At 38.7% G+C, this 16,421-nt stretch overlaps 1 protein-coding gene across 1 annotated transcript; it reads right to left on the bottom strand.

The window, feature by feature from the left end:
- Positions 1-1,306: 1,306 nt before the first annotated feature.
- On the bottom strand, positions 1,307-6,230 carry LOC134314721 (sterile alpha motif domain-containing protein 9-like; the record flags this gene model as incomplete). The annotated part of the gene is made up of 1 exon (XM_062995414.1): positions 1,307-6,230. A coding segment is annotated over one exon (4,566 nt), but the record flags the coding sequence as incomplete, so codon positions are not given.
- Between the last annotated feature and the right edge of the window lie 10,191 nt (positions 6,231-16,421).

The following is a 16,421-nucleotide window of genomic DNA, read 5'->3' as shown; positions in this document are numbered from 1 at the left end:
TTAATTATGAGTAAATTAAAAATTAGTGAAATGCCTGCTAATAAGTTGTCTAAATGTCTTGTCTAAATGAGTAGTTAAGTGTTAGTATATGATTAGTTATGTACCCGTATTTTTAAGTGTAACCTTTTTTTATTAAAGAAATACCAATTACGATTTTAAAACCATAAAAAATGCTTTACACAATTCAAAAACTTTTTTGTCTGTTTATTTCATCAGGCCTGACAACAGTTTTTTCTATGATGCACACATTAACTGTACTGAAAAATCAGAACTTATAAACACATTTTGATATTTAAAAGAATCTCACAAGCCTAATATGATTAAGACAAATTTTAATCCAATAACCAAGACCCCCTAACTCATTAAATCCCAGCTAACTTTATTGTCCTTTGCATTTTTATACATTTGACATTCTTTGACATTCTTTGCACCTGAAACAAAGCTACACCTCTGTATAGAGTAATTATATACTGTATATATATATATATTAGGGCTGTCGAAGTTAACGCGATAATAACGCATTAACGCGACCTCAATTTAACGCGATTAAAAAAAATAGTGCCGTTAACGCAGATTCTAGTTCATGTTGACACTTGACTGGTAGAACAAACATTTTAATGTCGGACTTGCCACCGTTTTTCATTTGCGGTTTGTTAACATAATGTAACCGATCGTCGTAGTGATGTACTTGCTTAATAAAGAAATAAATACACGCTATATTCACAAGTTGTCGGGAGCAGAACACTTTATTACACTTAATTAACTTCTTCTTCTGTACCGAATACCGGAAAGCTGAGTCAAGCACGTTAGTTCATGAACTATGGAAGCCCCAAAGGGTCAAAACACACTCACTTCGTGTAGAAACGTCCATCAAACCATCGTCACGATACAACCACAGAAAATTCTGTTACAATAACTACGCCTTATCCCACCTAAAGCACTGCTGATCTACAGTGTTTGCTGATGGAGAAATTCTAACCTACAATCTGACATTTACTGCCTAATATGTGAGTGAATAAACTCCCTTACAGTTTTCTCTTGTCCCAGCAGTTTTTAACATCAGTACATTTAGCATAAAATGTGTTCACCATTGTAATTGTAACATTTCACTTAAAAATCCTTGTTTTCTATAACATTTACACAGATTTTTTTTAATGCGATTAATCACGATTAACTATATGAAATTCTGAGATTAATCGCGATTAAAAAATTTAATCGTTTGACAGCCCTAATATATATATATCACAAAACTTAAAATCATACAGTCATATAGATATACATGAATTAAAAATGAGGAAAAAGTCAGGTTTTGAGGAACACTAATAAAATGTGACCTTGTATATTGGTATAGAGTAATTATATGCATATATATCAAACAAAAATTCAAATCACACAGTCATAAAGATATATATGAATTACAAAAGTGGAAAAGTCAGGTTTTGAGGAACACTAATAAAATGTGACCTTGTATATTGGTCATTGGAACCATGCATGTAAATAAACTCATAAATCATTACATTACTGAAAGCAAGAATACATTTCCCACTGATCAAACAAAAAAAAAGTGCTTGACAGTTAGCACTAGTGTCAGAATCTTGGTTAAGCATACTAAACCAAATGTCTTTCGACTTATCAGTTAGCTACAGTTTCTTTTGGCATTCATATTACTGTCCTACAGTGATGTCACATGCAACAGGCCCTTTGAAAGTAAAGCCTAAATAGAAGGTGACATTCTCATTGCCAGCAGGTAGAGAGTGTTCATTAAGAGCATGAATGGGAAAGTTTTCAGTTTTAGGACCCATGAGGTACACAGTACGATTCTCTGTCCAGCCGTTCACACGCTTGAGCATGGCAGCAGTTTCTGGTGTTTTGAAGATTTCCCCCTCCACCCATTTAAGACGCTGCTCAGAAACTGAGGGAAAGTTTCTGATCTTACTCTTGTGGACGAATTTATCATACGCATGTCCATTTCCCAGAAAGAAATGAGTGTATATTCGTCTCTTTCTAGGAGGGATGTCCTTCATTTTGGTCCAGTATGTTTGTTGAAGGAATTTAACGGCAGTAAGAATGGTTTTATATTTACTTTCTTTTTCTTGGTCACTGTCAAATGATTCTGGCCAGAACAATAAAGTGCATAAAAATAAAGCACTTGATGGGCATCTTGACTTGTCCTTTAAAAAAGAATTGCTCAGTTTTTGTAGATCCTTAAGGAAAGCCAGGCACCGTGACTGGGGTGAGACTGCGCTTAAGGCAAAATTTGATGCTATGTAGTTGACCAGATCTGCTTGCTCAATGTTAGCACTCTTGCGATACATTGAAATTATGTCCTCTAAAATCTTCACTTGGTCTTTGTGTTTCGGGTCTAGGATAGAAAATATCGTTGTGAAATTTCCTCCACCAAGCTGGTAGATAATCATGCGTTTCATAAAGGAAGTTATTTCAGCAGCATCAGACTGCAAGTTACTAGATGCTGTGGTGAGTGAATCCTCACTAAAGTACTTGCCATAAACAGAGGCCTTGGATACCAGCCAATTCTTTGGACGACGAATGGTCATCTCACTGCTTTTAGAGGTTTCCTCTTCATGTGTATTTAGATCTGTCTGGAAATAACTTAGTTCCTCTGATATCCACTCCAGGGCTTCGTGCATCGTGTACTGGAGGTTTTTGAGTTTACCGTGTAAGTGCTCCCATGGTTTATCAATTTCTTTTGGAATGTGTTCTGTGAGCAAGTACTTCTTTAATTCAGGTTGACCATGCTTATCTGAGAACATATCAATTGAAGAAATTAGCTCTAACAAGCTGCACCCCACCTCTACAATGCCAAAGAATCCAGAATTATTCATTGAGTCAGCTTCTACAACTGCTGCATTCTGACATTCCTGAAAACATGCAATGGCTTTAAGTGCTGTCTCAATGGCATCTGCAGTGCTTTCTGCTGTTTTATGGGTATTCTCCAAAGCTTTGCATTTTGCCGTGAACCATCTTCTGTATACCTGACCTCTGGTGTCAAGAATGTAGGAATTGTTACGCAGTATAGTTGCTGCCGTTTCTGCCCACTGTTCTGCCTCTTCAAATTTTTCATGCCAGTAACTCAGACGAGCTAGCTGCTGAGCAACATATGCATTCTTTTTGAATCTTTTGTATGCCTCTTGGAGAAGCTCAATAGCTTTTCCAGGATTTTCATTTTTTCGCACATGCTCAATGAGAGGAGAGAAAAGACTGTCTGATTTATCACCTTTACTTATTTTGTATCGTCTTATGAAGAGTTCACGTAGAAATTTTCTGTAATCTTCTCTCCCGAATCTGTGTTCAAAGAGTTTGTCATTGTGAAGAAGGTCAAGTGCAAGGTCACTTTGTTGTTTGTCACCCAAAAGCTGACTGAGAATTTCATTTGCCACCAGCTGGTGAATGATTCTGATTGATTTAATATGGGTTTTTTCATCTCTCAAATGTATGAGGACCAATTTAGCCTGATCACTCAAAGAGCTCTCAAATGTATGTTGTTGAAATCTTTTTCCACGAATAGGGACCTGTAGAGAAAGGAAGTCTTCACAATGTGACTGAGAAATAAAAGAGTTCTCCACATATGTATTAAGCAAAGCTATGTAGCTAATTAGTTTGGTGACATCAGATGTAGAATCAATGTCCTGTACTAAATTTTGAACAAACTGTTTGACATATTTAGCAATGGTCTGGTGTTCGAATTCCTCACACATTAAGACAAATGTCAGGATGAACTCTGGCTGGACCTGTTGCACAAGAATTTGCCTTTTTCTTGCAAACTGTCTTTGCTCTTTTGCTGAAAGTTTGTGTGTTACAGAAACATTCAGTAAGGGTGACTCCTTACACATTTTCTCCGGAGTGTTGGATCGTCTACAACTGAGAAGAATGAAGCATGGTATTCCATGTGCAATTTTCTTGGTGTTAACAGCCTTCTCTAATTCATTCTTCAAGTCTTCTAAATACTCTTTGTCACAATCCTCAATGAGTAAGAGAACAGGAAGGCATTTCTGTGGGTCTTTTTCCTCATACTCTCGGAGTATAACAGCATGTTCTGCAACTGTGATAGCAGAGTATGACGGTTTTACAACTGCACACCTTAGATCTTTTCTGTGGTTCCACAAAACCTGCCTTGCTACTGTACTCCCACCACTACCAGGATGATGGTATATGTTGATGCCACTGATAGGCATCTGATTTATACCAAATTTAAGAGAGTCTGCCACAAGTTTAGTTACATCTTGATAAACATCTCTTTTAATCATTTCCCCAACAAAACTTTGCTCTGCAAGCCAGAAGTTCATCCATGTCACTTTTGCTCCACGATAAAAGTCTCTCTCTATTCTGTCCTTCTCTGACTCAATGAATTCAGGGCTGGAGTCCTCACAATGGTTGACACTTAAAATTTCCAAGAAACACATCTTTTCCTCCTCACGTTTCTGAAGATGGCATGTGGCTTTCACATACACAGGCAAGAGTTTAGCCACTCGAGTAGTGGTGTTCTGGATTCCTTGAAGAGTTGCATTGATATGGCTCATTTTCATACCTACAACACTTGATCTATTCACAGTTTCCATGTCACATGACTGAAGAGCAAAATGCTGCCATTTTTGAAAATTCTCTGGTGATTCTGAGATGCAAATGATGTCATCATGACCATTCATGTCTGTAAAAAACTCATAGAATGTGTTGAGGAGAGGTGTCTCAACTGGTGATGTGAGAAGGAAGATTACAAGAAAGATCCCCTTGGGCAAAATATATTTACAGATCAATGACACACAGTCCTTAAGAAAAGTCCTCTTTGTTTTACACCAAGTATTTTCGTCACAAGGATTCTCATTGCCTTTGAAGTCATTTCGCCCATTACAGAATATCCAACTCGTTTGTTCAAACAAGTGGAGGTGACCCTCAAAGTTTTGCATGAAATGAGAGTTCACAGTATGGTGCTTTTTATACTCTTGACATAATCCAGATACCATGGAATCTGGATCAAAGTCAAACACACAGAATAATTTCATGTTCACCAGGAAATCTATGTCATTAAGATCTTTCTGTAGAAACTTGTTTGTAACAATAATGTACCATTTATTTTCCTCCATTTGTTTTTTCCCACTTGTTATTAGTGAGATGAGTTTTCTTCCAAGGTCTTGGCAGAGGTCTGGGCTTGTGAAATGTTGGGCACGTTCCACCTTCTCTCTTTGAGCATCTCTGCTTTGGACACCTTGGTAAAAATTTTCCATGTCCTCAACTGGTTTTGTACTGGAGCCAACTCTGACAAAGACTGTTTTATATTCAAGTTCAAATTTATTTGACTCCTCCTTGAAGTTTGGTAAGCTAACAAAGAACACCTTTTCCCTCACAACGTTCACTGATGGTACAACATCAAATTCAACTACATAGCGCTGTTCAGTACTGTTATGCTCGATTACTGGAATGAACTCAGGTGGTCGAATACACTTCCACACAACATCAGAGTTCTTTCTGAAACAGCTTTCGATTTTGTTCAACACATCAGTAAAAAGTTCCTTTTTTCTAACAGGTATGCCAATGATTTCACCATGCACATAGTCAGAATTTCTTCCTCCATCCATTACACCAAAGTGTATTGTGCCATTTGATCTAACATTCATGCATCCTGTGGCAAATTTGAAAACTTCCTTTGCCAGCTTTGCTTGAAGTTTACCATCATGCTCTAAAGTTGAAGCTATATCAAAGGCTTTGTACTCATGACAAGGCGTTATCAGATCTGAGGGACCTGTTTCAGGCTGAAGAACTTCGTGCTTCACATATGGATAATCAAAGTTTTTGCCAAAAGGTCGTGGCTTTGAGTCTACTCTTCTTGTTGGAGGGGTTATGTTATCCTTTTTAATATCTTCTTTTTGGGTACTTGTGGCTGAGAAGTCCTTGACGGATGCAGCACCTAGATCACTGTTTCCAGCAAAACTTTCAAGTTCATTATTTTGCTGCTTCTGAGCTTTCTGGATATCAACTAACTCATCTCTGTTCTCTAATATCCAAAGCGCAGAGCCTTGTTTCATTCCAGTCTTTTTTTTCAGATTTTTTTCTTTGATTGTAAGTAGGGCTTGGCCATCTACTTCCTGTTCATGAAGTTTCATGATGTATTCTTTTTTTACTTCTATTGAGGCTAACCATTTGCTCACCATGGATGCTGTCCATGTTTCAACTGGAGTGCTGAGAATATACTCTGTAAAAAAGGCAACATAGTAATATCAGCAAATTTACCAAGATATGTTAAATTTTCATGCAATACAAAATACTTACCTATTGTTTCTTGCAGGGAATACATTTTTTAAATTCTTCTAACTTCTGCAGTACAGAACCTAAAAGACATAAATACAAATTACTTTTACAATGACAGTATTTAAAGCTACACTGAAGCTCTTGTGTATTAAATGTTATTACAGCAGGGTGTGTTTTTGCTGCTGTAGAAAGAGTATTATAAAATGCTAGTCATTAAGCAAAGGAGTCTACCATTTTTTTTTTATATGTGATTAGTAAATATTACAATGTAAAAAACAGTTAATGCTCTACCTAATTCACAGTCATTAAAATCACATCACAGACCATGAAATGAGCTATGCAAAATTTAAGGTTTGCATTTGGCATTTAACATTTTTTATTTGCGTTGCGTTCAAGTGCCTTACATTTACTGGTTAATTTGCAGTATGATGCGGTCCTAGTGTAACCAAGCATCTGTAGAGTTTGCTGAGTTTATTAAGTAAAAAAAAAAAGATTTTGAAATTAATGGCTTGTTCTTTTGAGTATACACATACAGGGTATCACAAAAGTGAGTACATCCCTCACATTTCTGCAAATATTTCATTATATCTTTTCATGGGACAACACTATAGACATGAAACTTGGATATAACTTAGTCAGTAGTCAGTGTACAGCTTGTATAGCAGTGTAGATTTACTGTCTTCTGAAAATAACTCAACACACAGCCATTAATGTCTAAATAGCTGGCAACATAAGTGAGTACACCCCACAGTGAACATGTCCAAATTGTGCCCAAATGTGTCGTTGTCCCTCCCTGGTGTCATGTGTCAAGGTCCCAGGTGTAAATGGGGAGCAGGGCTGTTAAATTTGGTGTTTTGGGTACAATTCTCTCATACTGGCCACTGGATATTCAACATGGCACCTCATGGCAAAGAACTCTCTGAGGATGTGAGAAATAGAATTGTTGCTCTCCACAAAGATGGCCTGGGCTATAAGAAGATTGCTAACACCCTGAAACTGAGCTACAGCATGGTGGCCAAGGTCATACAGCGGTTTTCCAGGACAGGTTCCACTCGGAACAGGCTTCGCCAGGGTCGACCAAAGAAGTTAAGTCCACGTGTTCGGCGTCATATCCAAAGGTTGGCTCTAAAAAATAGACACATGAGTGCTGCCAGCATTGCTGCAGAGGTTGAAGACGTGGGAGGTCAGCCTGTCAGTGCTCAGACCATACGCCGCACACTGCATCAACTCGGTCTGCATGGTCGTCATCCCAGAACGCACAAGAAAGCCCGCAAACAGTTTGCTGAAGACAAGCAGTCCAAGAACATGAATTACTGGAATGCCCTGTGGTCTGACGAGACCAAGATAAACTTGTTTGGCTCAGATGGTGTCCAGCATGTGTGGCGGCGCCCTGGTGAGAAGTACCAAGACAACTGTATCTTGCCTACAGTCAAGCATGGTGGTGGTAGCATCATGGTCTTGGGCTGCATGAGTGTTGCTGGCACTGGGGAGCTGCAGTTAATTGAGGGAAACATGAATTCCAACATGTACTGTGACATTCTGAAACACAGCATGATCCCCTCCCTTCGAAAACTGGGCCTCATGGCAGTTTTCCGACAGGATAACGACCTCAAACACAACCTCCAAGATGACAACTGCCTTGCTGAGGAAGCTGAAGGTAAAGGTGATGGACTAAACCCAATTGAGCGCCTGTGGCGCATCCTCAAGTGGAAGGTGGAGGAGTTCAAGGTGTCTAATATCCACCAGCTCCGTGATGTCATCATGGAGGAGTGGAAGAGGATTCCAGTAGCAACCTGTGCAGCTCTGGTGAATTCCATGCCCAGGAGGGTTAAGGCAGTGCTGGATAATAATGGTGGTCACACAAAATATTGACACTTTGGGCACAATTTGGACATGTTCACTGTGGGGTGTACTCACTTATGTTGCCAGCCATTTAGACATTAATGGCTGTGTGTTGAGTTATTTTCAGAAGACAGTATATCTACACTGCTATACAAGTTGTACACTGACTACTCTAAGTTATATCCAAGTTTTATTTCTATAGTGTTGTCCCATGAAAAGATATAATAAAATATTTGCAGAAATGTGAGGGGTGTACTCACTTTTGTGATGCACTGTACGTCAGACATTGTCAGCACACTACACCACAGAAAAGTCTGTTACACTAGCAGTACTACAACAATTCAGTTAGCAATTGGTTAATCAAAAGTTTATCAAAAGTTAATTTAAAAAAATCAGTATCTCAAAAAATTTGAATATTACATAAGGCCAGTAAAGGCCAGTAGAGTACAGTATATGCACTCAGTACTTGGTCAGGGCTTCTTTTGCATGAATTACTGCATCAGTGTGGCGTGGCATGAAGGCGATCAGCCTGTGGCACTGCTGAGGTGTTATGGAAGCCCAGGTTGCTTTTATAGTGGCCTTCAGCTCGTCTGCATTGTTGAGTCTGGTGTCTCTCAGCTTCCTCTTGACAATACCCCATAGATTCTCTATTGGGTTTCGGTCAGGGGAGTCTGCTGGTCAATCAAGCACAGTGATATTGTGGTCATTAAACCAGTTATTGGTACTTTTGGCAGTGTGGGCAGGTGCCAAGTCCTGCTGGAAAATTGAATCAGCATCTCCATAAAGCTTGTCAGCAGAAGGAAGCATGAAGAGATCTAAAATTTCCTGGATGACGGCTGCTCTGACTTTGAACTTGATATAACACAGTGGACCAACATTAGCAAATGACATGGCTCCCCAAACCATCACCGACTGTGTAAATTTCACACTGGACCCCAAGCAACCATGATTTCCAAATAAAATGCAAAATTTACTTTCATATGAAAACAGGACTTTGGACCACTGAGCAACAGTCCAGTCCTTTTTCTCCTAGGCCAGGTAAGACGCTTCTTTGTCTGTGTGTAGTGGCTCCTGAAGCACAGACTCCAGCTGCAGTCCACTCCTTGTGAATCTCCCCCAAATTTTCTTGACAATCCTTTCAAGGCTGCGGTTATCACTGTTGCTTGTGCACCTTTTTCTACCACACTTTTTCCTTCCACTCAACTGTCCACTAATATGCTTGGATACAGCACTCTGTGAACAGCCAGCTTCTTTAGTAATGACCTTTTGTGGCTTACCCTCCTTGTGGAGGGTGTCAATGATTGTGTAGCCTACTGAACCAGACGGAGAGACCATTTAAAGGCTTAGGAAACTTTTGCAGGTGTTTTGTGTTGGTTAGTTGATTAGAGCGTGACACCATGAGTCTACAATATTGAACTTTTTCACAATATTCTAATTTTTTTGAGATACTGATTTCTGGGTTTTTATTAGCTGTAAGCCAAAATCATCAAAATTGAAAGAAATCAACACTTAAAATTTATCACTCTGTGTATAATGAATCTATATAATATATGAGTTTCACTTTTTTTATTAAATTACTGAAATAAATTAACTTTTTGATGATATTCTAATTTATTGAGATGCACCTGGTCTACATGCATTACAACCGCAGAAAGAAAAACTTTTTTGGTCACTGGGACCACTGGGGCAACTAAAGCCACAAATTGCTTACAGTTTGCATATAGAACCAGTTTTTTCTGTTGTGCGGTGGAAATGAAAGAGTGTTGGATCACGTTTGGAGTATTAAAGCAAGCTTTATTAAGAGACAAAAGACTCAGACAGAATAGGAAGTGCTCTCTGCCCACACAGGAAAAAGAGCCTGATATATTTATCATTCTTAGTGGGCCATCGCCCTTTCTGCCGTGCAAATGTGTCAAAAACAGGAAACTGCAATGATGAGCAGAACATTTGTGCATGCAAAAACCCATGTAATACTAACAAAATAAACTAGAAAATATTTAGCTGTCCTTGTAGAAAAAACATACACATAATCACTTAGAACCAAGATAAACTTGTTTGGCTCAGATGGTGTCCAGCATGTGTGGCGGCGCCCTGGTGAGAAGTACCAAGACAACTGTATCTTGCCTACAGTCAAGCATGGTGGTGGTAGCATCATGGTCTTGGGCTGCATGAGTGCTGCTGGCACTGGGGAGCTGCAGTTCATTGAGGGAAACATGAATTCCAACATGTACTGTGACATTCTGAAACACAGCATGATCCCCTCCCTTCGAAAACTGGGCCTCATGGCAGTTTTCCGACAGGATAACGACCTCAAACACAACCTCCAAGATGACAACTGCCTTGCTGAGGAAGCTGAAGGTAAAGGTGATGGACTAAACCCAATTGAGCGCCTGTGGCGCATCCTCAAGTGGAAGGTGGAGGAGTTCAAGGTGTCTAATATCCACCAGCTCCGTGATGTCATCATGGAGGAGTGGAAGAGGATTCCAGTAGCAACCTGTGCAGCTCTGGTGAATTCCATGCCCAGGAGGGTTAAGGCAGTGCTGGATAATAATGGTGGTCACACAAAATATTGACACTTTGGGCACAGTTTGGACATGTTCACTGTGGGGTGTACTCACTTATGTTGCCAGCCATTTAGACATTAATGGCTGTGTGTTGAGTTATTTTCAGAAGACAGTATATCTACACTGCTATACAAGTTGTACACTGACTACTCTAAGTTATATCCAAGTTTTATTTCTATAGTGTTGTCCCATGAAAAGATATAATAAAATATTTGCAGAAATGTGAGGGGTGTACTCACTTTTGTGATGCACTGTACGTCAGACATTGTCAGCACACTACACCACAGAAAAGTCTGTTACACTAGCAGTACTACAACAATTCAGTTAGCAATTGGTTAATCAAAAGTTTATCAAAAGTTAATTTAAAAAAATCAGTATCTCAAAAAATTTGAATATTACATAAGGCCAGTAAAGGCCAGTAGAGTACAGTATATGCACTCAGTACTTGGTCAGGGCTTCTTTTGCATGAATTACTGCATCAGTGTGGCGTGGCATGAAGGCGATCAGCCTGTGGCACTGCTGAGGTGTTATGGAAGCCCAGGTTGCTTTTATAGTGGCCTTCAGCTCGTCTGCATTGTTGAGTCTGGTGTCTCTCAGCTTCCTCTTGACAATACCCCATAGATTCTCTATTGGGTTTCGGTCAGGGGAGTCTGCTGGTCAATCAAGCACAGTGATATTGTGGTCATTAAACCAGTTATTGGTACTTTTGGCAGTGTGGGCAGGTGCCAAGTCCTGCTGGAAAATTGAATCAGCATCTCCATAAAGCTTGTCAGCAGAAGGAAGCATGAAGAGATCTAAAATTTCCTGGATGACGGCTGCTCTGACTTTGAACTTGATATAACACAGTGGACCAACATTAGCAAATGACATGGCTCCCCAAACCATCACCGACTGTGTAAATTTCACACTGGACCCCAAGCAACCATGATTTCCAAATAAAATGCAAAATTTACTTTCATATGAAAACAGGACTTTGGACCACTGAGCAACAGTCCAGTCCTTTTTCTCCTAGGCCAGGTAAGACGCTTCTTTGTCTGTGTGTAGTGGCTCCTGAAGCACAGACTCCAGCTGCAGTCCACTCCTTGTGAATCTCCCCCAAATTTTCTTGACAATCCTTTCAAGGCTGCGGTTATCACTGTTGCTTGTGCACCTTTTTCTACCACACTTTTTCCTTCCACTCAACTGTCCACTAATATGCTTGGATACAGCACTCTGTGAACAGCCAGCTTCTTTAGTAATGACCTTTTGTGGCTTACCCTCCTTGTGGAGGGTGTCAATGATTGTGTAGCCTACTGAACCAGACGGAGAGACCATTTAAAGGCTTAGGAAACTTTTGCAGGTGTTTTGTGTTGGTTAGTTGATTAGAGCGTGACACCATGAGTCTACAATATTGAACTTTTTCACAATATTCTAATTTTTTTGAGATACTGATTTCTGGGTTTTTATTAGCTGTAAGCCAAAATCATCAAAACTGAAAGAAATCAACACTTAAAATTTATCACTCTGTGTATAATGAATCTATATAATATATGAGTTTCACTTTTTTTATTAAATTACTGAAATAAATTAACTTTTTGATGATATTCTAATTTATTGAGATGCACCTGGTCTACATGCATTACAACCGCAGAAAGAAAAACTTTTTTGGTCACTGGGACCACTGGGGCAACTAAAGCCACAAATTGCTTACAGTTTGCATATAGAACCAGTTTTTTCTGTTGTGCGGTGGAAATGAAAGAGTGTTGGATCACGTTTGGAGTATTAAAGCAAGCTTTATTAAGAGACAAAAGACTCAGACAGAATAGGAAGTGCTCTCTGCCCACACAGGAAAAAGAGCCTCATATATTTATCATTCTTAGTGGGCCATCGCCCTTTCTGCCGTGCAAATGTGTCAAAAACAGGAAACTGCAATGATGAGCAGAACATTTGTGCATGCAAAAACCCATGTAATACTAACAAAATAAACTAGAAAATATTTAGCTGTCCTTGTAGAAAAAACATACACATAATCACTTAGAATCACTTAATACAGTTACAAGTCTAATAGGATATGAAAATAACAAAATTATTTGGTGGTAGAATGGCACCCACAATTTTCTGGAGTCCTATGGAGTTTCCAGTTATGCACTGCCATCAAACTGATTAACAAAACATGGATTTAGACCACGGTTCTTCCTAAATACATTTTTGTAATGACTTGCTACAGGATCCCAAAAAGATCAGATGTACTGGGTGATTCTGTGAGATCTGTGTCTTGCATGAAATCCCAATCATTAGGCATTTCTTTCACGCTAAATATCGTTTTAATTTTAACCCTGTCACGGACAGTCTAAACCATGTGTAAATCTTATTTGAACAGATGTTCAAATAACTTTTCATAGATTTTAATGTAAAACTTAATGTAAAGCCTTCATATTTTATCAAACAATATGCATTGGCCAACAATGGCCTGTGATCAACTGGCAACCTGTCCAGGGTGTTTTTTTTTTACCCTTTGGCCTGTGAATTGGACCCACTAAGACCCTGGACAAAATAACTTTATGGTAAAACAGACAATGAATTAATGCATTAGAATTAGAACATTATTAGACTTTCATATGTTTCTAATTGTCCTAGAAATTGTACATACCGTTCATTTTTACATTTACATTTTCAGCATTTAGCAGACGCTTTTATCCAAAGCGACTTACACAATGAGCAATTGAGGGTTAAGGGCCTTGCTCAGGGACCCAACAGTGGCAACTTGGTGGTGGCGAGGCTTGAACCGGCAACCTTCTGTTTACTAGTCCAGTACCTTAACCACTGAGCTATCACTGGCCCTATAATGTTCAACAAACATTAACTTCTGATAACATTTTAAAATATGAATAAAAATCTGTCAAATAACAGGTTTGAACTCAGAATGATGGGACTGAAATGACAACAGGGTTGAAATTGCAGTGACATTTTGAATATGTTATAGATTCAATTAGTTGTGAAATTGACATAATATTCAATAAAACTGAATGTTGGGTAATTTCATAAAATGACAATTCTTAAGCAATTCGTGGACCTGGGATCTTGGTGATTCATTATGTTTTGCTGAATGCAGGAGTCTCTTTAAGTGCTATTCTTTAATTTGTTTCTCCTTTTTGAGTGCATAATTGAGTTTTTAGTGCATTTTGTGTCTTACTTTTTGATATTATTTCTTGATGGAAACAAAACCAAGCAATAAATACTTAACAAAACTTCAGCCAAAATATATGGACAACCATAGATATATCTTCATATATAGTATACACTCATTTATTCGTCCACTTACACACACACACATAAATAAGTAATATAAAGTAAATAAGTAGTATCTAAAGTAATTTCTTAGAACTGACTTCTATCTGGGTTGCTCCACATATTGACTGTTAAGACTTTGTAAAGGGGTTTGCATCCCTCAACATCTTGCACTTTGTCATTGACATCTGTCATTTTGCTCAGTCAGTCAGATTTTTTCGGTTTGTATCTTTTCTACCTTTCAGCATCCCTACATTCTCTATAAAAACACGAACTATAGATAAGATACTGATACTGAGCTTTATATACAGTATATATATATATATATATATATATATATATATATATATATATATATATATATATATATAAAGCGTGTTTATCCATTTTTCGTTTTATAAAACAACTAAGGTAATGTTTGAGTGCATAAAGCTTTACTTGTCACTCGTTACTTGGCAACGAATCACTTAGTAATTGCGAAAGATAATTCTTATAAGGGAAATGTAAGTTTTCTTTAACCTTGCCAAATAAGTTAAAAATGACACCTTTGGTAAACGAGTTCAAATTCTTACCGTGAAAAAGAGGGCGAGAAGAGCAGACAGAAGTTCGACCGCAAACTCCAAATTCTAAGCCAGTAAAAATCTGAAGAAAACGCCCCGTTACCTGAGATTTTATACTGCAGATGTCGGGCGCTCAACCCAGAGCGGTAGAGAGAACAGAGAGGCGACACTTTTATAGGCATGGGCGGATCTACCGGGGTGGCAGAGGGTGGCACCCTAAAAGAAAGCCTTGCCACCCCTGCTGCCACCCCAGTTGGCAGCAACAAATTAAAAGAAAAGTTATGGCCAATTTGCTTTCCCTCTCACACATCTGCCACTCATCACCTATCTGTGTCTTACCTTAATGCCTTTCCTTTGATAATGCCCCACCTACAGTAGTGTTACCATACTTCTATCTCCTATTAATGAGATCACATTGTATGGTCACTTATTCCTAATATGAACTGTTTCACATGAAACCTTAAATGCAAGACATTGATTGCATGAGATTAAGTTTGTCTGTACGAGTTTGTAAATGGCAGCCTGTGCCCTTTTGTAGTGTGTACATACTATTTCTCATCAAACTGTGATAACTGTGATTAAATTCAGTATAAATACGTCTGCCATATGTTGCCACCCCTCAAAAATTCCTGCCCCCCTCTCGCCACCCCATAAATATTTTTCTAGATCCGCCCCTGCCCATAGAGCAGGGTTTCCACCTTTTAGGACATGCGCCCCCCTCTGTGTGCTGACCGCGAACTCCCCCCAACCCTACCGCACACTCAAACTCCTGAGCAGAGTCACTTCGGGTTTTCTCATGACACCAAGCTCAGTTACATCTAAAAACAACCATGTGCCTCATAGCTCCATGCAAACCCACAAATAAGCGAGGCTGGACAGTCTTGCTACTAGGCGACAGTGCTTAAAATGGGTGTTTCAACATGATAATGACCCAAAACATCTTGGTAACAGACAAACAATATTAAGGTAATAGAGTTTAAGTGGCCAGCCCAATCCCCTGACCTCAATCCCATAGAGAACTTGTGGATACTGAAGAACTTGTGACATCTGAAGTGCGTTTTTTTTTTAAGGCAAAACCCAAAATTGCAGAAGAACTGTGGAATGTCGTCTAATCATCTTGGACTGGATACCTGTTCAGAGGTGCCAGAAGTTGGTGGACTCCATGCAACACAGATCTCGGAAACAATTGTTATGCCACTAAATATTAGTTCAGTAACTTAAAGTACAGTAAAACCTCAAACCTTTTTAGTTTATAGATACATTTTTTGAGTTTTTAAAGAAAAATGCTGGCACTGTTATTTTGAACAGCCTAATATTCATTTTTCTTAACTTTCTGTAAAGGATGAACACTGGCTAAACTGTGTTAATGTTAATGAATTGAAAGTGTAATATTTTCAGTGCATTTGCATTTATAGAAATAAAAGTTATAATAATGATTTTGCACTTCATTCACTTTTTTAAAATCACAGCTTTTTGGAACACTACTGTATATCGTGTGTGTGTGTGTGTGTGTGTGTGTAAAAAAACAGGTTAAAGTCATGGCTGAATTTATTTGTCTAATGTCAACAACCAGCAGCATGTTGCAGCAGATTCTGAATAAAATAAAAACGTTTGTGGGTTTCCTCCTACATCCCAAAAACTGGAATCTTTAACCAAAATGAGAACTAAGTGATAATCAGTAAGGAGGAAAAAAACAACAAAAAAGCCACACCTTGGTTATAACCTGGTAACAAATTTTAATCACTGAAGATCAAAAACCTCAAAGCAGAATAAATATTAACCCTACAGCAGTGCTGCAGTTCTTGTTTCTGCAAGAAATGTAAGGGTATTGTAGGGGACTGTTGGGAGAATACACTATCAGTTATTAAATGTAGCTGCTGTTAAGTCATGTTCATACTATGACTGGAGAGTCTCGATGTTTTTTCTG

The sequence above is a fragment of the Trichomycterus rosablanca genome, chromosome 5 (assembly GCF_030014385.1).
Source record: "Trichomycterus rosablanca isolate fTriRos1 chromosome 5, fTriRos1.hap1, whole genome shotgun sequence".
NCBI classification, from domain to species: Eukaryota; Metazoa; Chordata; class Actinopteri; order Siluriformes; family Trichomycteridae; genus Trichomycterus; species Trichomycterus rosablanca.
The sequence above is the reverse complement of the archived record's forward strand: the minus strand, read 5'-3'. Positions and strand labels throughout refer to the sequence as shown.